The sequence below is a fragment of the Balaenoptera musculus genome, chromosome 2 (genome assembly GCF_009873245.2).
Source record: "Balaenoptera musculus isolate JJ_BM4_2016_0621 chromosome 2, mBalMus1.pri.v3, whole genome shotgun sequence".
Classification (NCBI taxonomy): Eukaryota; Metazoa; Chordata; class Mammalia; order Artiodactyla; family Balaenopteridae; genus Balaenoptera; species Balaenoptera musculus.
In genome coordinates, this window is record NC_045786.1 from 144,251,354 (window position 1) to 144,275,746 (window position 24,393).

At 38.5% G+C, this 24,393-nt stretch overlaps 1 protein-coding gene across 6 annotated transcripts in view; it reads right to left on the reverse strand.

Moving 5' to 3' along the window:
• Positions 1–459: 459 nt before the first annotated feature.
• The window catches only part of LOC118889654 (synaptojanin 2 binding protein), a 93,397-nt gene continuing 69,463 nt past the window's right edge, over positions 460–24,393 (reverse strand). For 2 of the 6 annotated variants that reach the window (XM_036841622.1, XM_036841621.1), the window contains exons 5-6: positions 18,494–18,589; positions 10,723–15,860 (exon numbers count right to left, since the gene is read on the reverse strand). In XM_036841622.1, coding sequence (XP_036697517.1) covers positions 15,720–15,860; positions 18,494–18,589 — 237 coding nt within the window. In that variant the 3' untranslated portion in view covers positions 10,723–15,719. Of the gene's footprint in view, positions 2,837–6,243; positions 6,871–8,927; positions 8,967–10,722; positions 15,861–18,493; positions 18,590–24,393 lie in introns of those variants that run through there. The other 4 variants (XR_005018591.1, XM_036841620.1, XM_036841619.1 and 1 more) reach the window with 4 other exon arrangements.

Here is a 24,393-nt window from a genome sequence, read left to right on the forward strand (position 1 = left end):
CTATCACAAAACTTTGGAAAAATACTTTTCATCTCTCAATGTAACATGTAAGATATGACCTTGCATCTCTGAAAGCCTAAGACTTTGTGCCAGACTTCATACTTAGCAGGTTGTTGAACTACTGCTGACATCCACGTGTTTATGACAAAAGTTTTTTTATCTTCCTTCTGCATCTGTCAAGATTTCTTTTCATGCTTATTTAACAGTAGCAAAAAATGAACCAAAAAAAAGGTCGTTACATAACCAATTGGGGAAATGCCCAATAAACTGTTAAAAAGTGCACACTGGTGCAAACATGATTTGCTACAGACACATCTATAAAACATTAGAATCCACACCTTAAATAAGTATATGTTCTTTTTAGTGAATCTAAGAGTTACCACTATCATCTATAGGAATGGTGTGAATATGAACAGTCGTTAAATGATAAATGCGTTTAAACTCACAAACCCTTTTTAATTCATTTTATTTCAGGATGACAACCTTGGAATAGCTGTAGGATTATATAATTATCAGAGTGATTATTCATCATTTCTTCCAGAAAGTGCCAATGTGACTTTCTCCATTAGTGTTTCTTCTGTTCAAGGTTTTTCTGATTTTTAACATTTTTTTCCTCTTCTCTCTCTTCTAGAACATCTTTTACATGAAAAATGATACCAACAAACATTGTAGAAAAGAGAACGGTGAAACGAACACACAGTGCAGCTATACCTATGTCTACACTAGTTATTATTTTGCCTCGAAGACCTGATTCTCTGTCAGGTGGAGGGCCACTGTCTATACTACCACCTGCTCCTCTGGAGCTACAATTTGGTGGTTTCCCACCTTGCTGACAGTGACAATGTTTTCTGTTGTTGCACACCCCTCTGTAACTGCATTTCTTGACATTACAGTCAAAACCAAGGTCTTGAAAAAAGGTACAATTTTGGCCCTTACAGTAGCTTCCTGGGCCACATGTTGCACCATCCATTACAAGCCCCATTTCTGCTACCCATGACCCATGGTGGGCATCGAACCCAAAGTAGCTTTCTAGTTTAACATCATGTACTTATATGACGAAGTGTAGTGTGCTCACCTCCACCAGGAACTTCACTGATACCACCACAGTGCAGCATTCCACAGAAAATATCATCTGCTTCACAAGGAACACTTTTACTTCCTCCTCAAGTCAAACTCACACCACAGTTCCCAAATCGGTCACCTATGATATTCAATGTTTTATAGCATGCTGGTGCAGCATCTTTTATTTTGTAGCCAAAGAGGGCTTGACACTACATATCACGGTCACTACAGTCTCCTCTCACACAAACAGCTAATGGCGAACATGGGGTTCCATCCTGGATATAAGTGTCTGTTGGACAAATATTCGATATCCCGTTACAGTATTCTGGTAGGTCACAAATACCAAGAGTATCTCTGCAAAGAGTTCCAGGTTGAGCATATTTACACTTAACGCAGCAACCTCCTTCCTTGCAATCACTGCCAATGGTGAGAACACAATGGTTCTGACAACACGGATCCCTAGCACAGTTTTTAAGGTGCCACAGTCACATTCTTCCCTCTCATTTATGATCTTGTCACCACAGCGAGGAGCTTCATAAGGAAAATTGTTGAATGGTACATTTTGTTGACTCAAACAAGGATCCCATGTAGAAATCCGTCAGTGCAGTTTGTCATAAGTACAGTTGCTCATCATATCTAGAAGACCAGGCTCACGAGCCATGACACAGCGATGTCTTCAAAAACAATGACAACCAGCTGAATCATGTGGACAGCTGAGAATATGACATAGTACATGTGCTGAAATAGTAGCACCAAAAAATATGTGATAACTTGCTAGGAATACATATGATGATCTCCAGTTGGGATTGCATATTCCATCTTGGTGGGCAAAATATTGAGTGTCATGGACTTTATTTCCAGTAAAAAGGATTGAGGTATCATGAGAATATTGTCTAAACACATACATTTTCCAATAACCAAAGTGAGCTATAGCATCCGCAATACCACTAAACTTTGACTGAGTTATATCAAAAGCATCTCTATTATTCCATATGCACAACATACGTACATGAACTTCGAGAAGATTATGCATGTAAATTGTATGGACTATGTTGTTTAAAATCATTATATTCTCAACTATACGTGTATGATTAGTGTTCATAAGATATAAGGTGTGAGAAACTGTGTAGTGAACTTTTAAGTATTTCCTATGCGGCCACCACAAATACACAGGAGCTGCTCTAGGCATCTCAGCAATCATTGCCTCCTCATATGCTTGATTTGTATCGTTCCCTTCAATCGTACATTTCTCATGCTCAGCTGATATGTCGTGTGACACAAGAAAAGAAATCAGATGTTCAAATTTGGAAGAAGCCTCCAGTGGTTTGATTTCGTAAGTGAAGTCATCCACCTGCAGCATGCCACGCAGACCCCCATAGCAGGTGTCCAGTGTGCCCATGGACTCAGGAATCCCTTCCAGGTAGCTAAAGTAGTAACAGTCTCGGGGGATAAAAGGGTAGTCCCCCTGCATGGCGCCTTGGTCGTTATCGGTGATAACAGGAAAATGTCTGGGCAGCAAGCTCTTCTTGACTCTCATGTGAAGCACGTGTCTTTGGCCACTGAAGCGAACCTTGTAGGAGAGCTGACCTTGTGTTGCGGCTCCACGCACTCTGTGGGACACCTTCCTGGGGATCACAATTTCAGAGGAAGTGAAGCGCCATCCTGGGGGGTCATGGGAGCAGCAGGTCGGAAACAGGAGTAGCCAGAGCAGAGGCAGCCAGAGATCACCTGCCAGGTGGGCCTGGGCCCAGGCAGGCCCCATGAGTGAGGAAGCCTGTGACCAAAGAAATGCACTCCAGCGGGAGGCAGGCAAGACTGTCCCTGGAACAGCAACTCCTAAACAGCAGTCTAGTCCTGAGGAGAGCAGAGAGGGGCTGGAGGCTGGGCATCCCCAGAGAGGTGGAGGAGGGAGGGGGAAGCTCTTATATAACAATGGTGTATTCATGAGGGGGAGGGGCTGTGCTAAGTGATCCTGGGGATCCTGGCACAGGGCTCTTAGAGAGGAGGAAACATGGGAGAAATTAGGAAAAATGAAGTGTATATCTTGGGCTGAGTGGTCCCACGGTCTCTTGGAGAAGTCACAGGGGAAGAATCAGTGGGTGTGGTGCAATTTTAAGACAGTGATTGCATTTTTTTCCTGAAACCAAAATGAGACAAGGCTTCAATTTGTAATTAAGAAATTACGAAATGGAGAGGAGAATGGAAGCTTCTTTTTGTAAGAATTTTGAGGAGAGAATCAGATCCTCTCACACTTTATAAAAATGGAATGTGTTGGGGGTGATTAACGGAAAAAAAGAATAAATAGTGTCATGAGTAGAAAAGGTAGGGTGGATAATAATTGTTTCTAATAAAGTTAAACTTATACTTGCCCTACATCTCAGTGATTCTAGCCATAGGACGTTCCCCACAGCGATTCGTATGTGGATATTCATAGCAGCATTATTCACAAGTTTATTCCACAGACTGGAAACAAATAACCAGTACTGAATAGATGAATGGCAAACAAACTGGCATATTCATTCAGTACGATAATCCTCAGTAAATCTGAACAAGTTTCCGACATGTGTAAGAACATGGATGTATCTATCTCATAGATAATATGATGATAGAAAGAAATCAGACCAAAGAAACTTCATATAGGACTTCATTTGTATGAAGTTCTGGAATAGTCCAGAAAATAATATAGGGGAACAGAATTTAAATCACTGTTTTCCTGATGTGAGGTAATGGAGGGATGGAGGGAACTTTCTGGAGTGATGGGAAACTTTTGAATCTTGATTGGGGTGTGCTCAAGATGAACGTTTGAAATCCTAACCCCCAAGGTGGTGGTATTAGCAGGTGGGGTCTTTGGAAGGTGATTAGTGCTTTTATAGAAAATGCCTCAGAGAGATCCTTCACCCCTTCTGCCTTGTGTGGTTACAGTGAGAAGGCGTCATCTATGAGCCAGGAAGTGGTTCTCACCAGACACTAAATCTGCTGGTGCCTTGATCTTGGACTTACTAGCCTTCAGAACTGTAAGAAATTAAGTATTCTTGTTTATAAGCCACCGAGTCTAAGGTATTTTATTATAGCAGTCCAAACAGACTAAAACAGGATGGTGCTTACAAGTCAAAACTCATCAAGCCGCATCCTTAAATCTGTGCATTTTATTGTATGCCGAGTATACCTCAAAAGAATTGATGTATAAAAAAATTCTGACTTTAGCTTCTTTTTAGCTCTTTCCAGAAGAGTGCATCATTATCATGATCATCACCGTTTCATACATCATTTTCTTTGTCTTTTCAAAAATCATTTCTACATAGAATTGCTTGTAAATGGAATCAACTCAAAGTAAGGAAGTTACCATGAACAGCTTATCTCACTTGACTAATCCTCTTGTCGATCATATTAACACACACATTAATATTTAGAAAAGAAGAATGTACTACTGTGTAAATGTGTTGTATGCAATACTGGAGGATTTTCCAGCGCACCCAGGAATCTTCAAAAAGATACAAGTATGCTCTAACTCAGCCTGAAGAGAATTCACCATGAGAAAAAACGTAATTTCTTTTCTTATTTTTAAACTGAAGTATCGTTGATTCACAATATTATATTGTTTTCAGGTGTACAACACAGTGATTCAATATATTTATAGATTACACTCATTTAAGGTTACTACACTTTAAATATATGATGCCAGATGCCACTCCCTTCTGGCCTCCAGAATTTCCACAGAAACTTCAGCTGTTGGCCTTCTGAATTAGTGTTTTCGTTTTCTTCTTATATATACCCAGGTGTGGAATTGCTGGATCATATGGTAGTTTTACTTTTAGCTTTTGATAAATCTCCATACTATTTTCATAGTGGCTGCACCAATTTACATTCCTACCAACAGTGCATGAGGGTTCCCTTTTCTCCACATCTTCACCGACACTCGTTCCTTGTCTTTTTGATAACCATTCTGAAAGTTGTGAGGTCGTATCTCATTGTATCTTTGATTTGCATTTCTCTAATGATTAGTGATGTTGAGCATCTTTTCATGTGCCTTTTGGCCATCTATATGTCTTCTTTGGAAACTCTTCAGGTCCTCTGCCCATGTTTTAATCAGCTTATTGGGTTTTTTTTTTCTTTTTTTTCATGTTGAGTTGTATATTGTGGATATTAACCCCTCATCAGATATATCATTTGCAAATATCTGTTCCCATTCATTAGGCGGCCTTTTCATTTTGTCGATAGTTTCTGCCACTGTGCAAAACCTTTTTAGTTTGATTAGGTTCCATTTGTTTATTTTTCTTTTGTTTCCTTTGCCAAAGGAGACATATCCAAAAATATATTGCTAAGAAGAATGTCAAAGAATGCACTCTGTTTCCTTTTAGACGTTTTATGATTTCAGGTCTTACATTTGAGTCTTTAATCCACTATGAGTTTATTTATACATAAAGGGTGAGAAAGTTGTCCTGTTTGATTCTTTTGTATGTTCCTGTCCAGTTTTCCTGACACCATTTACCGAAAAGGTTATCTGTTCCCCATTGTATTTTCTTGTCTCCTTTGTTGTAGGCTAATTTCTGTATAAACGTGGGTTTTTGACTACTGTAGTTTTGTAGTATAGTTTGAATTCAGGAAGTGTGATACTTCCAGCTTTGCTCTTCTCTCTCAAGATTGCTTTGGATATTTAGGGTCTTTTGTATTTCCATGGAAATTTCAGGATTATTTGTTCTAGTTCTGTGAAAAATGCTAAAAATGCTATTGGTATTTTCATAAGGGTTGCACTGAATCTGTAGACTTCCCTGGGTAGTAAGTTCATTTCAACAATATTAATTTTTCCAATCCATGAGCATGGTATATCTTTCCATTTGTTTGTATTGTCTTCAATTTTTTTCATTAATTTCTTATAGTTTTCCGAGTACAGTTATTTTACCTCCTTAGATTTTATTCCTAGGTATTTCATTCTTTGGATGTGATTGTAAATGGGATTGTTTTCTTATTTTCTCTGATAGTTTGTTGTTAGTGTATTGAAACACAACAAATTTTTGTATATTAATTTTGTATTATGCAACTTTACTGTATTCATTGATGAGTTCTAGTAGTTTTCCAGTGGTGTCTTTAGGATTTTCTATGTATAGTATCATGTCATCTGCAAACAATGACAGCTTTACTTCTTCCTTTCAATTTGGATTCCTTTTGTTTCTATTTCTTGTCTCATTGCCGTGGCTAGGACTTCCAATACTATGTTGAATAAAAGTGGTGATAGTGGTCATCCTTGTCTTGTTCCTGATCTTTGAGCCTCTTTCACTTTAAGTCTGGGTGTGATTGGCTGATGGATGAGCTGAGCCCTGGTGCTCTTCTCAGTGCATGGGCCCTTTAAGAAATGTCTCCCAGATTACTACAGTCTTGTGGGTCCCGTTAGTCTTCAAAGATGTTGGGGGTCATCTCTCTGGTGCAGGTCCTAAAAGTTGAGGTTACTGATGTGGAAATAAAACCCTTTGCTCCTCAGGGAGAAGGTTCGGGTTTTGAGTTTTCTCTGGGTTGTGTGCCACTGTGCTGGGGGTGGGGTTTATGGCAAGATTGTATCCCAGCCTCCTGCCCAGTCTGAGGTGGTTTTCCTCTTGTTTGCCTGATGTGGTCATCACTTAGCCAGTCTTTAGGTTTTTTTAAGAGAAAATTGTTCTGTATGTAGCTGTAGACTCAGTGTGTGAGAAGAAGTGAGATCAGGATTTTCCTATGTTGTCATCTTGAACCAGAACCCTCTGTTGTTGCTTTGCTTCCTTCCTTGTTCTTGGCTATTTTCTAGATAGTTCTGATTACCTTTGGCTATCTCAGTCATTTCTGTAGGTTTGGGAGTAAAGGCAGAAATTAGAGGGACAGAGATCCCACTATAGTAGTAGTGGCAGTGTAACCAGTGTTTTTTATTTTCTGTATTTTGATGCTTTGACATCTGGGGCCTTCCTGACCCTGAATGGACTACTCCTCCCAGTGTTAGTCAATTTTTAGAGATAGTGAACAATGCTCCCATGAGCACAGTTTTCAAATACAAACCAGACAATCCAGAGCCCACATTCCAACTACCTCCTTTCTGAGCTCTCACACTTAGGGCCATTATCCACATGCCCTAATCACCCCAAGGCCAGGTACCAGATAGCTAGGGACAGCCCCTGTGCCACAGAGACCATTGACGTATTCAAACTAGCCAATCCCAAGCCTGCTTACCTGGCCTTGTCTGTTCCTTCTCATGGAAATCACAATAAAGTCTCTTGCCCACAGTTCCTCCCTCTCCCTCTGCCTTGTGACCAGCATCAGTGCTTCCCTGTGTGGCCCCCATGGCATAGTGTGTCCTCTTTTCTTGGAAACTGTGAGTAACAAACTATCTTTTCAATGTCAGTTTTCTCCTGACCTTTTGGCCTTTCTATACCTCAAGTATTCTATTAATGCACAATATTTAAAACAGGTAGGAGAAAACTACCAATCCTTTCTTATTCTCTATCTTTCTTCTGCACCTGAAGAGACACTATTTTGTGTGTGTGTGTGACTAGTACCGAATAATTTTTCCAGTAAGTTATTTTTCTACATAGATTACTTTCCTCCAAACTCAAAAAGCAAGGGCAATGTGGTGGAGTATAAGGAGCCAGAAAATGTTCTGGTTCTGGTTTCAAACCTTGACTGTTTAGGTTTTAACATTAATAATGATATTAACTAGAGACAGTTAACTTCACATCTCCAAAGTTCTATCTTTCCATCTTTAACATAGGGTAATAATTTCGATCCAATGAGATCATTTAAGCATGGAATGAAATAACTTCCATAAAGTGCCTGGTGAGTTCTTAATATTGTTATAACTTTTATGTGAATCCTTGAATTTTGGATGGTATCCTGGCTATGATGGGTGCTTCATGAAGTCTGACAATGGTCACTCTTCAACTCATTTCCAAAATTACAGCAGGGGAAATTTTCATTGAACTTTCCCTGGCTTCTCTTTCTTGTAGGATAAGAGATTTTTAAAAAGAGCCTTTCCTAGGAAATGTGTCAATGTTCAATTTAGGACTCCAAGGGATCAACATTTGGGAGCTTTCTTCTCTCGTTTTCACTCTTAAAAGTCTATCTCTACCTGCGATAGTCCTTGGCAGCAGTCCTCAAACTATAGTGTAGCAGGACCTCAGTTTTTGTAAATAAGGTTTTACTGGAAAACAGCCACACCTTTTTGCATATATATTGTCTATGGTTGCTTTCATACCAAAACTGCAAAGACCCAAGGTCTGCAAGCCTAAAATATTTACTCTTAAAAGTCTCATTTTCACTCTTAAAAGTCAATCTCAACCTGCGATAGTCCTTGGCAGCAGTCCTCAAACTATAGTGTAGCAGGACCTCAGTTTTTGTAAATAAGGTTTTACTGGAAAACAGCCACACCTTTTTGCATATATATTGTCTATGGTTGCTTTCATACCAAAACTGCAAAGACTCAAGGCCTGCAAGCCTAAAATATTTACTATCTCGTCCTTTGAGAAAAAATTTGCTGACCCCTGGTCTTCGCTGTTTGAAGTTTGGTTTCTTCCTGTGTGGATTAAAAATGACCACAAATTCTTTGCCCTGCTTCCATCAAGAGGTGGGGTTTAGGTCCCATCCGATAATGACTCTAGGCTTGGCCATGGCCTGGTCTGGCCAATAAAACATCATCAAGTGTGACAAGTACAAAGGGTTGACTAGTGCTTTCCACATTGGGACTTGCCTTCTTAGAACAATTCCCTGAGAACCCCTTCTTCCCCTGCTATGAAGAGTCCAATCTAGTCTATTGGAAAATGAGAGGCCATGTGGAGAAAAAGCAAGGCACCCTTGGCTATAGCTAGCACTAAGTACCAGACAGGAGAGAGAGGCCATCTTGGACTACTTACCCTTCTTCTGCCATCAGATGAATGCAGTTCCATGTGACTCTAGATGGTAGCAGAAGAAACAGTCAATTCATAGAATCTTTTTAAAAATAATTTTAAAAAATTTAAGCCATTAAGTTTTGCAGTGGTTTGTTATGTAATTGATAACTTACATACTTTCTTTGCCCATCAAGGGAGAAAATGGCCATTCTGTACACATTACAGTTAGACACTAGCACTTTGACTCCAGGTCTGGTCTTTGCTTAAGTCATATGACGCAGCAATAATGACTTTTCATATCAGAGTCAGCTATATACAAGGTAACTTGGGCAAAAGTCAATATTCAGTTCTGACAAGTCCTTTCACATCCTGTGGCACAAACCCTTTTCTGTCTTCTATGTATCTTGTAAGGTTTTGGGGGATGGAGGGAAGACAAGTCAGATAGCAAATGTTGGTAATTGCTTTCAAACTTTGTATAAAACGAATGGTACTACTACTGCTATTGTTGTAGAACGTTTAACTTAATGCAGTCAATTCCCTATTATCCGTAATGGAAGGCTATGCTAGCATGGTTGAACCAAATTCAGTATAATTAATAAACTTTAATTTCCTGGAATGATGGAAAAGAAATAGACTCCTCACTGGCTTGAAGGGAATTCCCACGTCTGGCACTAATTAGCAATGTATCTTGAGCAAGTTATTAACTTCTTTAAGCCTTGAGTTACCCTATCTATAAAAATAGAATTATTGATACTGACTCGCATAGTTGTGAGAATTCACTGACATTTATAAGTTATGGAAAAGGGTGGCCCAATGTAGTGCCTGGAACCATGGAGAGTAGAGACAGCATAGTGTCATGGTTATGTATGTAGGTTCTGGAGCTAAACTGCCTGAGTTTAAATCCCAGCTCTGGCACTTAATAGCTGTGTAATTTAGGCAAATTAATCTATGTCTTGCTTATCTCATCTGTAAAATTGGGATAATAGCAGCAGTTATAGAGTTGTTGTGAGGCTTAAATAAACACATGTAAAGGGCTTAGCACAGTAGCTAAAATAAGATTAAGATTGAAATAAATCGATGAGAGCTTAATAATTGTTAGCCAATTATTATTAGCAGTACATGATAGAGCCCTTATCTCCTAATCTTCTATGCCAAAGCTAAGCCTCCAATTGATCATTTAGATTTCTTTTTCTCTTTCCATTGCTCTGTCAGAGTGTTACCCTAGGAAGTTGGTGGTTAAATAAGGAGATATTTATTCAACAATCCCCAAAATAAGGTGGAAAAGATTGTAAAGATTTACTGACAAATGCAACAAGTTTTTGTTGAATGCCAATACTAAGTTAGGCACAGTTAGATACACTATTATTTCATGTACTGTATCTGGTATCAAATAGCAAAGCTTAAGAGAGATTATCATCTGTTTTGATGGCATCATTAACATATTTAATTTATAATGGTATTCCTTAGAAAATATGGTTTTATGTCCATATGTCTTCCAAGTTGCTATAGGGCATCTATTTGATCTGAGAAACTGACTGCTGTTTAGATCCAGGCATGCAATATGACGTTAGGATCAAAGTAGAAAGGAAGCAAAATAAAATAAGGTTCATAAGGAAAATAATCTTATAAAGATTAACATGTCTTGGGGGTAAAATGTGCATGTATTTTACACAATAAAAACAATGTTCAACGTCAAAAACAGTAATAAGAAACTCATATTCAAATCAGCATTGCCGATACAGAACTAAAATGGGATTCAATTTTGTGATTCCATTTGCAAATCTGCAAACTAGGAAGAAGGATCACCCATTTTCCTGTGACTGGTCAAGCAATTTAATGATTACAGTAAATACAAAGTTCTTTTGTAAATGACTCTGTTAATGATTGACTTGCATTTGAAACCACATTTCAGCTCTCTCCCTTTCCCCTTTTCCCCTGCAAAAAGAAAGAGAATATGAACAGTAAGGAAAACATTTAGAAACAAGACCTAGTGGTTGCTATAATTTGATTCTTTAGACACAACAATGCTTTCTTATCATATAGGTTATTACAGTATCATCAAGTATATCAGGTAAGCAGATCAAGTGCTTTGGAGTCTCTCTATAAATGTCAACATCAGGCAAGAGACTATGGCTGTTAAGAACTTGGTTCTGATCAGAATAGAATTCCTTAAAATACTGTCTTCCTTTTGATAGCAATTGCCCTTTTGGATGTGAGTGCTTGTCTCAAAAAGATTTGCAGATAAAAAGAGAAACAGCAAAAGGGGCTTACCCCAGGATAGCAACCAACTGTAAACCTATTATAAATGAGAGGTAAAGAGCTTCACAACTCAATCTACTATTTCTACTATATCAGAAAAATACTTTAACATCAAGATCACCAACAAATACTCCCCCACTTTCAGATGATGAGCTATTTCAGCTTAGAGTGACCATATTTAATTTATATTTGTATTTTCAGCACCTAGCACATAGTAGGCACTCATTTGTTGAATGAAGAAAAGAACTCTCATCTGTCCAAAGATAAATTTCAACTAAAATAGATTAGAATAAAATCTTTATTGGCTTCACATGAAATTACATGAACTCTACTCCCCCACATAGTTGAGAACCTTATGTTGTTTCATTTAAAAAAATATTTTAAAAATTGCTTATCTACACAACAAAAACAGTGTCCAATGTAAAAAAAAAAAAAACTTTTCTAGTTTTGAACTATTGGAATCAGTCTCAGAAGAGCTCATCTGATTGAATTCGATACAAGGTCTTTCTCAGATTACTCTGTGTAATCTCCCAATTCTGCATGATGCTTGCAATACCCTTCAGCTGTCAATCAGTTCTTCTGATATTTATTCAAGGCCCAAAGAAAGAAGATGGAAGTGGACTGAGATAAAAAGGATAGTTTTGTCTATGTTCATATAGTGGATACATTCAAGACATATATATGAGACAGAAAGGGCACCTCTGCCACAGATTAAGTCTTTGATCTGGGTTAAGTTAGTTCACGTCTCTGAACCTTGATTTTCTCATCTTTAAGACAGATTCATCCTAGAATCTTTCAGCTCCAATGTTCTATGATTTGGTTTTAATTTAATAGATGCACGCACTGACATGCTCACTAATACATTTTGCTGGAGTTTGGTCAGTCCTTAGCAAATCAGAATCCAAATACTGCTCCACTTCTTATTCCACATCTATACTTGAGGCAGAAGCTAATGGAGAGCTGGGCTCCAAAAAGGCCCAAGTGAAATTCTCATTTTTGGCTGGAGCAATGCCTGTATGTAATTCAATAATTTAAACAGTGTCTAGGTTTAAATGCCAGAGCGTTTTGGTTTTTTTTTCTGACACTGCACACTGGAATTACATGATGAACTCTGTTTTACTGCTGCCGTATTCCCACCCCTAGAGATTCTGCTTAATTGATCTAGGTGCAGCCTGGGCATCAGAATTTTTATCAGCTCTCTGGGTGATTCTAACCTGAGAAAAAGGTGACTATTGGCATAGAGCAGTGATTCTCAAACTTTAATGTGCATCAGTCACCTGGAGGGACTATTAAAACAGATTGCTGGGTGCCCTACTCAATTTCTAATTCAGTAGGTCTAGGGTAGAGCCCAAGAATTTGCTTTCCTAACAAGTTCCCAGGAAATGCTGATGTTTTTGTACAGAGACCTCACTTTGAGAACCACTGTCAGTAAGGAAATATTGGTGGTGGCACCTGAAGTCCTGAGTTTAAATCCTGATTCTATTATTACCACCTATGTAATCTTAGTAGAACAATTTATTCTCCTTAGTGTCTTTTTAACAATACTTAGACTTCAGAGTTGTGAGGCATGAAGAAACAGTGTTACCAATCGGGGTGTAGTTTAGTACCTGGCACAGAATGTAGTAACAGGTATTAATTTCCTTTTTCTATTATACATGTCTAGATGGTGTGATTAAGTTAAATCAATAGCATTGGTTAAAACTTGGCAGGAAAAGAAAAGAGACGATTGAAGCAAACAACGTCTTATTAGAAATGTATGTATAATATAGGATGATAAATGTAGAGAAGTGTTTTAAGTAAATGTCTTAAAAAAGATTTTCATTCAATTTTTAAAACTCTGAATATAGTAATTTAGGTGGGAAGAATATTAGCTACAATCGATAAAGTGATAGAAATGTTAGATTCAATCTATAAATAGGATGAATTTTGTAATGACCTACAATGGGCTCCAATACTTCATCTATGATAATAATTTAATTTTCTAGAGAATCAGAAATAAGAATATAATTGAAGTAGCATACTTGCCTAAACCTTTACTATATTGATCTTTAAATGCTATTTAATTCCAGAGAAAACCTGAATTATTAAAGTGCATTGGAATCCCTATTATCAACCAAAGCAAAACCTCTACCAATGATGGGATAGGATAGGTGTTTTTATTTACATATACCAACAAACAAAAAACAAAATAGCTTTCCTTCCTGCTTGCCATTTGCTTCCTTTTGTATGTCTCAAGGTCCTCTCAGGAGCTAATGTCCAAACCCCGAAAGGAATCCTGGGAGGAAAGCAGGCCCGCTGCAGAAGCTGCCGCACATTCCTCCAGATACAGGGAGGGCACCCGAGGTTGTGCCTCCACAGAGGGGCTGGTTGAGGTCAAAACTGGAATACTGTTAGGGTTTCTCCATGGAACCTGTGAATGCAGTTGTCTAAGTGAGTCTCAGAGGTACTGAACAGTTCAGGTCTGAAGGCAGAAATCCTCTTAGGATTGTTTACAGCAAGTTTCTTCTTATACCAATAGGTGACCCAGAGGCAAGGTCTTAACTGGGGTTTTTATTTTTAAAAGCCTTCCCTTTCCACTCTGGCCTGATGCCATTACGTGACAGCTTTCTTTTTCTGAATTCCTAAAAAAAAAAAAAAAAAAGAAAAAAGAAAATGTGTCTGCACGTCTTTGTAGCTGCATCATACTCTGAAAAGTACCATTTCTTTTATTATTGTTCTCAACTATTACTTAAGCTGATGATATACTTTTAACTTCTCATCTATTTATTATTTCTCTTGACTGTGAGCTCCTCAAGGGTCCTTAACTTGTCCCCTTCCTCCATGGAACTTTCTCAAGTGCCTCTATTATCAGTAACCGTTTCCTTTGGTTTGCAGTATAAATTTGACACTAATTTACATTTCCCTGCCTATGGAGGTAATTGTATATTATTTTATGTGTAAAGGTGTTCTCTTTCCCAACCAAAAAAAAAAACAAACACCCTTTAGGAATGGAGGCTATGTATTTTGCTTCTTTGTAAAAGTCATAACAAAGCTGATGTCCAATCAACATTTATAAAATTCTTACCAGATCATCCATGCTAAAAATTGGACACAACTGACTGCCTGAGGGAAAGTCTTCATACTCTTGCTGTCAAGATTATATAAAGCCTATAGCCTGGCCAGTATATTTAGAGGATGCAAATGATTTTCTTTAAGCCAGAAAATTAAGTCTTGGTTCAGCTCTCCTTAGTGCTTTAAAACCAACCTTCAATACCACATGAACAGGAGGGTTCCCACCTCATTTATATCCTTGGTATTCCCTAACATCCATTCATCCATAAGGTTTCCCCTTGAAACATCCACCAAACTTCCCTAGCCCCTACAACAAACAAAACTCTTTTCTTCCCCTTCCCTGCAAAATGATTTATTCATTAAAAGCCATAACCAGCGCTCAGAACCTCTCAAAAAACAGTAGCAATCCAAACCCTTTCAACTTAACTGGATTGAAGCAGAGCTGATTTCATGCCCACCCTGCTGGGAGCAGTCTCTTGCTCAGATTTTGCCTGTTAGGAGAAACAGGAAAGACTGGTAGACAGCCTGAGTTTTTTCACTGGGCTGGTTTGGCCCCATCGCCATAGTTACAGCTCTGACCACAGTCATTCCAGCTGATCCTTTAACAGGTCTGTAAGGGACCAAAACAGTCACTAGGGTAGCCCAGAGATTAGTAAGGTTTATATTTACAACTCCCGAGTTTTTTAAACAGACTGACTTGCACGAAGCTGGATTATGGCATTTTACCTCAACTTCACCGCAGCTATGATGAGAAGAAATATTGTTCTAAGATTTTTAATTAGTTGCATCCTCTCTTAAGGCTCACTCTCTCACTCCCGGTATGTATCGAATTCTTCAATTAAGATTATCCCTTAATTCTTACATCGGAAACCCAGAAACCAGAGTTGCTTTCTACCTCTTTAATTCTCCATAAGGCATCACTATTATACTATCATATATGAATACATATGTGTGTGTGTGTGTGTGTATATATATATATATATATATTTGCTTTTTTAAAAAAGTAGAAATTCTCTCCTCATTCACCTTTGTTTGATACAAAGTAGGTGCCCAAGTAGGTAGTTAGAAATTAAATAAAGGCCACAAAAACTTCCCAACGAAGATCATTAAAGAGAAAAATCCTTTCTTCCTCTTATTACAGCTGATCTTTGACACATGCCAGGTAAGAAAAAAGGAATCACGCATGGTGATGGGAAGACTGGACCTCTTCCTCTCTGGGTTGCAGCTGAACTTCTCTTGGTGGTCCTAGTAAAATATATAACTCTTCATTTGTTCTAAGCAAGTCCTTCTTTCAGCTTTCCTTCAAACAATGCCTTTACTCTCCCACTAGAGTATGAGGATTTAGAGATTTCGAGCAGCAAGGTTCTGGTTGGATAGCAGTCTCTTTAAATTGTGTGTTGGCTATGTAGAGAGAGGGAAAGTTATGGGAGAATGGCAGGGGAGGAGGGTGAGAGAAAGAGAGAAATGTATCTTCTTCTTTGGGAGCACTAGAAGAAAGCAAGCTTTTCAAAGTCGTTGCCGGTATCTCATGAAGGCCCAGGCTGCTACCATGATGAGGGCAAACACTGGCACCACCACCACAGTTATGGGAATACCACTTGGCTCCCCTTCACCGTGATGTCCTATAGGCCCATTCTGCACCTGTAACTGGAAGGGGAAGAAAAATGTTAACTCTAGTGACCAATGTGTGTTTACCACAACTGAAATGTCCAAGCTGAGACATTACCTGGGTCTACAGTCTCTATCCCACCCAAAGCTGTAAACCCCAAGCACTATCGAACAGGAGTCCTCTCTGTTTGTCCTGAGTTGATACAACAATCTCACCAATTCTTTGGAAACAAAATAAATCTGATGGGGAGGCATTTAACCTTGCTGTGCTACTGACCTAAAGGGACCCCTGAGATAACCTCTTTCTATTTCTGTACTGTCTCCACCAAGCTATTTGTGTATCATACCAGGAAAATGAAGATATGAGGTGAAGCCTGTTGATCCTATATGGAGCCTGGAAATTATTGGGCAGGGGCAGGGGGTGTCCATCTTTCTAGAAAGATTATCAGTCATCAGAGTGCAATAAGAGCAGATCTGAGCAATGTTAACACAGGTGCAATGCCATTATTTAGAAATACTTTCCAATTCCCAAAAGGTACCCACTCCTTCCGAAGGTGGGGTCCTGTCCTTCATCTCCTATTCTGTAATACTAGGCAAAGATAAAGGTGAAGCCTATATGGAACGGAGGTAAAAGACTCAAAGGTAAATAAGTAAAAATAAATCATATCCTAACAGTCATAATTTTTCATTGCCTAAGCATTCCCTTTTGAGGCTGGTGGTCTTTCTTCATTTCAATCAATTTTGTAAAAGGTAGCCTTTCTTAACATTACCTTTTTTTTAAACCGTTTTTTAAAATTGAAGTATAGTTAATTTACAATGTTGTGTTAGTTCCAGGTGTACAGCAAGGCAATTCACTTATATACATATTCTTTTTCAGATTCTTTTCCATTATAGTTATTATACAATATTGAATATAGTTCCCTGCACTACACAGTAGGTTCTTGTTTATCTATTTTATACATAGTAGTGTGTATATGCTAATCCTAAACTCCTAATTTATCTCTCCCCCCCTGCCCCCACTATCCCCTTTGGTAACCATAAGTTTGTTTTCTATGTCTATGAGTCTATTTCTGTTTCATAAATAAGTTCATTTGTATCACTTTTTAAGATTCCCCATATAAGTGATATCATACAGTATTTGTCTTTCTTTGTCGGACTTACTTCACTTAATATGATAATCTCTAAGTCCATCCACGTTGCTGCAGATGGCAATATTTCATTCTTTTTTATGGCTAATATTCCATTACACACACAAAAACACACACACACACACCCCCCACACCCCCCACATCTTCTTTATCCATTCATCTGGACACTTAGGTTGCTCCCATGTCCTGGCTATTGTAAATAGTGCTGCTATGAACATTGGGGTACATGTATCTTTTCGAATTAGATTAACATTAACTTTTAATAGGTAACTGGCAGCAACTGCGATGCCATCTTTAGTTAGATTTAATCTCCTCATTACAATCCATGAAACTCTGACCCCCTCAATCTGAAAGACAAGACTGAACAAACTACCTTTTCTATCCTCTATCCCACCTCTACATCTTTCATTCATTTCCTGATGAGATGTCCTGAGAGAACACGCTCAATAGAAAGACATGGTTTTTAGAGCTAGGCCAATTCCTTGACCAGAAGAACCTGTTTTGTTTGGAGTTATTTTGGATGTTTCCTAAAAAATGAACCTTGGAAATCACTTCTCACATGCCTTCAAAAAGAACTCTAATCATTATCTAAAATGTATGCCTATATTTGCTTGCCTTTACCTATTGCATACATTCTCCCATGCTTTCGAAACAAAGAAGAGCCAAGGCAGAAGCAGCTGAATACCAATATGTCTCCTATCAACCTGTTTTCTAATCCACCACACTGAGATTCTGCTTGCAACCCCAGCTGTTTTCTCAGATATCTTTCATGCCTTGCCCTCTCCACATTTTTTACTATCTCCTGTTGAACTCTTCAGCCTTTGAAGCCTCACTCAGGAGTTAATGAAGCAAAGATAGCATCAGTTCAAGAGGGAGTAACTTTAAAGGTACAATTAAACTGTGTTGCAAATGCATTCCAAAGTCCTTCGTGCTATGGGAGGAATTATGTCCACTCAGGCTTCTCTTCTCATCATCCAAATTATAAAACACTAGGAACTAAGGAATGGATGTAGAATAGGTGCTAACTTGACTGAATTCTGAATCCCATTTCCTTTTTCCTGGAGTTCCCCTTTGAGCACTAGAGCTTTGGTCAAGAGGATCCCCAAGTTGATAAGAAAAGGGTTCGTTGTGGTGATAGGGAAAAGCACATGGTGGGTATCAAAAAACCCACCATCGTTGCACTTAGAGTTTCATAAATAAGAATGTTCAAGGGCAGACATATGTTTCCTTCCCTAGTAAGAAATAAAATTGATTCTGGTTGTATTTTTCCCCATTTATTTTAATTTGGTTGTCAAGCTTTATCTTTAGGGCACATTACCTTGAAGCTAGGACCTGGGTTGCAAACATACTGTTATAAATTTCCTTTAATGATAAGCAGAAGTCTCAGAAGACCCCTGCCTGTGCCAGACAGGTTCTTCAAAAGAATGACAGTGAAAGGAAAAAAGCCAAACACACTACTGAAAATTACACCACATGATTTATTCACAACGTTACAAAAGCCTGGTGGCAGCAAATGACACCTACCCTGTGCTGCACTCTCAGGGACACAGCATAGCCTGCGTTACGAAAGAGGTCTACAGCATCCTGGTGCAGCAGGTTCTTTAGGTCTTGGCCGTTTACCTGCCAAAAACAGCAAGGAAAAGTAGTAAGAGAGGTAGAATGTGAACTCTCATAAGTCAAAGATTTACTTTCATGTGACCAAAGATTTAAAAAACAAACTCCTACAGAGCAAATTCCAAGGGCTAGAAGAAGGGGTAAAGTTCCTTAGAACTCAGAGTAACTTTTTTCATTTTTGAAGCTATGTTTTCCTAGAACTGAGGTTACATGGGCCATCTGAAGAGCACCTAAGTTTAAAACAACAACAACAAAAGGAATCTCTCCTTTCTCTGAGCTCCTACTGCCTGCCCTGTTTTGACACTTGGCATTCTGTTACTGTACTTGTATGTCTTCCACGAGCATCAACCTGCTTCCCTACAGCTAACATGGTCTCCCAGGTTACCACTCTATCCTTTATATGTCTAATCCCTGGCATGGCCAGCTTCAGCTCTAGAAATACAACTCTGAGAAGCTCTTCCACAATTTAGTTTGCTGTGGTACAAATCTACTAGCTCCTTCTATTGTTCTTGTTTTCTTTTGAACAATTTCCCTTGATTCCATGGATATCCCTATCCTCCTCAAATTTACCAAAAACCGTATTTCTGTGATGATACAAACTTCTAAAATGTTTCGGTGAAGGTGAGTCCTACTACTTAAAGGTGAGAGATGTGAAGGACTCTGGTATTAACACTTCTCAGCATCAGGAGTGACACTGGCCACAAGTGGTATCTATTCTATGCTGCACTCAGTGACACAGCATAGCCTACGTTATGCAAAATCTACGTACCTTTTATAAATGTCAATGTCAGCAACGGCAGCAAGAACATCGAATATATTTGGTAGGTTCTGTGCTATATGCTTTACATACATTATCTCATTGAGTACTCACAATAATCCTATGAGGTAGACACTATTTTTATCTTGTTTTCACAGATGAAAAAACTGAAGCTTAGCAAGGCTACGTAATTTACCCAAAGTCATAGTAAGTGTAGAAGCTAGAGCTACGGGTTTTATGTCCTGGAAGGAAGACTAAAGTGCCCTGGCCTTTTACTGCTCCTTCTGTACTATTATTCCTCCACCTTGACTCACCAGCTATTCTTTCCTCAGCTGAAGATCAAGTCACTGACTTATTCAACCTTCTCATCTTCCTTGTCACAGTTTTCCTTCTCCAAGAGGTTCAAAATTGTCCCTCCACTCTATTTCCTGCCAATATCCTTTTGAATTAATCTATCAACACTTTGGCCTTATAAACTGTCTACCTTTCCAAAGTGAAGAATTCCAGCTCTATTCCATTCTAATCACCAATTGGCATAAGCCTTCAACTTCAACATTAGGCATGCTACAGCTCCAATATCTCAAACTCTTAAAAAAAAACAATTACTACTTTCTTCATACTTCCTATACCTCTGTGAATTCCCTCTTTATCCTCATCAAAGCATTTTACACATCTAGGAGTTCCTATTATTTCAAAAAAGCACTTGGAAAACTATTAGAATCCCTCATCCCCATGATCTTCTGCCATCTTTCCAGTCCTGGGCAACACACTGCATTTACTTTTCCTTGTTATCAGTGCGTTTAATATTCCTTGAGAAAGATACACAGTCACATTCTCTACCACAGACGCATACTAGCTGGCTCCTGCTGCATCCTTACAACCCTTCTCATCTGGTGAACTCCCTAATAAATATGCAGTGGTAGCTGTTCCAAGACCTTTCCTACCATCCAACTCCAACTCCAATCACATCTCTCTTCTCAGCAGATTCCTTTGCCTTACCTTTCTTGAGAATACTGAGAACTTCTGACAAACACTTCTCTCCATTTTCTTTCCTTTCCCCTCAGTTCCTTGATATCTCTTAGTGCTGCTTTCCCCTTATTTCTGAATTAGAGTTCCTTTATCTAGGCTAACCCATTTGCTAGTGCTCTTGATCATATTCCTTCTAGCCTCCTTACAGAACTTAAGCAGTCACCTACCCTCTTGACTCCTTAATTATTATTGTTCTCTGCTCCTTCTCAACTAAAGTTACCCTCATCTATTAAAACACACACACACAAGTATTTCTTGGAACCCACCATCACCCTCTTCCCATCTTCTTTCTTTGCCAATCTTTTTGAAAGAACTGTTTCATGCACTGTCTCCACTTTCTCACCATCCGCTCCCTCTATTTCCTTGTGCTCTCAGTATATGAGGTGGGGGGGGGGGGGGGGGGCGGGGAAGAACATGCTGCCCCTGCAGGTCAGCAGTAACTTCCAACCACCAAATCCTATAGCCCTTTTTCAGTGTTCAGACCACCTCCTCCCTTCTGCAGTTCTCTCCTGTCTTAGCTTATGAACACTTGGATCTCTTAGTTCTTGCACTATTCTGTACCCCTTCCTTCCTTTTTTTTTTTTTTTTTTCCCCTTCCTTCTTAAGGTAAGTAAATATTCCTCAGTATCAGTAGTCTTTTGTCGTCTTCTCTCCCATGGTGAATTTTCACAATTTCAACTATAATCTGCTAGACAACTCCCACATTTTCATCCCTACTTCTACTTCTGGATTTGCCGGTTTCCTTCTGGGTACCTATTCTGCCAGCTGGGGCATATTCTGTTAAGACCCCAACTCAACATATCCGAAGCCTCTTTTTTATTTCCCACAAAACCAAAACTATCCTGACTTCTTTCTTATTGACACTACCATTCCTTCAGACTAAAATTTTGGTAATATTTAAAAACTCTCTCTACTCTGTCAATCTTTACATATAATATATTGCCAACTCCTGTAGTCTAACATAATAACATTACTCATATGTTATTTTCTTTCTATTGCCTCTCTCTTTATAGGTTATGAATACTCTTAGTTGAACTACTGGGATCGCCTTCTCTCTAATTTACTTTCCTCTGTGTCCGCCCTCATTCTAACCTATTCAAACATTACGTCTCCAGATCAATCTTCCTAAAGTATAATTCTGTTCATGCCACTTTATTGCTCAAAAACAAAAACAAAACTGGGAGCAGGGGAGGAAAGAGTGCATGCCTGACTTCTCATTCTGGTATGCAAAGTCCTCCAGGAAATGAAGGACTGGAAACCTACCTTTCCAGTGTAATCTTTCATTACCCTTTCATACATCCTATGCTTTAGCTAAATCACACAACTCACCGATCCTGGGACATAAAACATATATTCTTATCTTCATACCTGTGCTCAAGCTATACCCATCATCTGAATACCTTTCCATTTTAAAAAATTCTATTTATCTCCCAAGACTGATCTTAAATATGATCAGTCATGCTACCTATAGTGTAGAAATGAATACAGGGTTTTCTAGTTGATAGACTGTGATTTCATGCTACCAAGCCACCTTCTGATTATGTCTTGGTTTCTTGGGGGGTAGATTTGTCAAAGGGAAAGAACTTCAGAATTTCTAGAACCATCACAGTGAATTCTCAGACTCAGTTTTCTAGTTAATTCCTGGTAGAGAGAGAATAGGTATGAGATTGCTGATGGTAGTGGGAATACTCACTTAACTAAACTTGCCCACAGGGTAACTGCATTTCTCATTGTAAAGAAATAGGTATTTTCTCTCAGAGGCAGACAAGTAAGTTAGTGATGCAGTCTTGTCAACAAATGCCAAAGATGTCATAGCTCCATATCAGAGCCAAGTTTCATAATGATATGAATGCAAGTGGGAAAACTGAGTCACTACATGACATTCAATGACAGGAATACTGAGCTCAAAATAATCTTTGCTGTAGCAGTCAGTTTTAATAGCCGGGAATCACTGTATATTTATTATCATGTCTGGAGCTGTCTATCCATTTTACATGTACTAACTTATTTAATCTTCACAATAGTCCTATAAGTTAGGAACCTCATTTTATAAGTAATAAAACTAGAGAGGCTATGCAACCTGTCCATGGGCATACAGAATGGAGGTAGCAAAGCTAGGATTCAAACTCAAGCAGCCCAGCCCCCAAACCTTCACTAACAACACTAAACTTTAGAAATTTACATTGTAAGCAAGAATTTTATTTCTGCAGCCTATCGTTATCCATCACATTAATGTTGTAAATTAAATTTTTATTGGTTTTGGAGTTTCAGTTTTATGTGTTATACTATACGTTTAAAAAATTTTAGAGTTGTATGAAAACACACGGTGTTTATATGTTAATATTTTTATTCATTTTTATATATTGAAGTGGCATTCACATTAAAAAAGCAATTTAGTTAAGTGCCACTTCATTGACAAGGCCTTTCTAGATAACTGCACTAGATGTGAATGATTTACTTCCTCAATCTCCATACTATGTAACTATCTTAAAGCTCAGACTGAACGCTGTCTTATAACACTTTACATTGGACTGTAAATAACTTAGGCTGGATCTCTACTCATCATTATAACCCCTATAGTACCTGAATACTGCTCTGAACAACATTTGAGTATAATAAATGCCACACGATTTCCTGAGGTTTGGCTGCAGAGTATACTCTGCAAAAGCCATAACTACACAAAGCCTGGGTGACATTTATTGATATTACACAAAGCTGAAAGGCCTAGACTCTAATAGCAGCTCTAGTTGCCAATGACTCAGTGTGTAATCTTGGTCCTCACGTGAGTTACCTTTTGCCAGCAGGGAAGAAAGACACTGGGTGACATCAGGCAAAAGAGCACAGGCCAATTATACCTTTCAACCCTCCTAGTTAATTCTAAAGGTATCCTAATATATGAGGTCAGTTACTCTAATTGTTTTAAAAAAAAAAAAAAAAAGAGGGCTTTTAGAAATGCAAAGGGAATTTCTTTTTTAAAGAACCATTTCTCATCCTTTGCCCAAGTATGCTGGAGGTAAACCAGCTCCATAAAACAAATGATGATTTCTTTCTCAATTGACAATATATCTCTCTACTCCAAAGCCAAATTTGCTTTCCAATATTTACCTCCTCTGTTTTTACAGATTCCAGCTCATACTGACTAACCTCCAAGTTCTGTAGATTTTTATCCCTAAATATATGTGGAATCCACTTTCTCTTTATCACCATCCTTACTAATATAGACCAGAGGTTCTCAAAGTATGGTCCCAGGACCAGCAGCATTAACTTGGGAACTTGTTAAAAGTGCAAATTATTAGGTCCCATCCTAGCAATCTGGTGAAGTTTGAGTTAGCTTTAACCTAACCGCCTGAAAGTCTTCTCCACACCCTGCCTACTTACCCTACTTAATACATAGTCTATGCACCCACAGATTCCATCAGTGATTTTCCACTTACTGGGTAGTGATTTTTCAAATATAAGTCTGTTGACCCATTCCAAAAGATAGTGAAGTCAATCCAGTGGGTCAAGACCAGTATTTAATTTTAAGTAAGTGAAATTAGAAGAAAACACAACAAACTAGAATGCATCATATATAGAAGAAATAGGTATTATGTTGTTAAACTTTGCTTGTTATGTGTGTGTGCATGTGAGTATTTCCTATTATGGGTCATAATTCAAAATGTTTGAAAGACATTTGCCTACAGCAGTGCTTCTCAAACTTTATTCATGGGCTTACCCAAGGATCTGTTATAATGCAGATTTTTATCTGAGTGGGTCTGGGTCTGAGGAGCTTCCTGAGACTCTGCATTTGTAATCAGCTCCCAGGCGACGGCCAGATTCCTTGGACCTCACTTTTACTACCAAGAGCTATTCAACTGAGAAATTTTAGAATACTGCTAAACTTGCTACTTCAGTTTCCTTAACTCATGGTATTGTAAGTTATATTAAACTTGAGATGTGACAGATTTGCAACATGCTAGAAAATTTTGCTAACTGAATGTTCAGCGTGTTGGGATTGTGGTGTTCTAGTTAACCGATGGGGAGT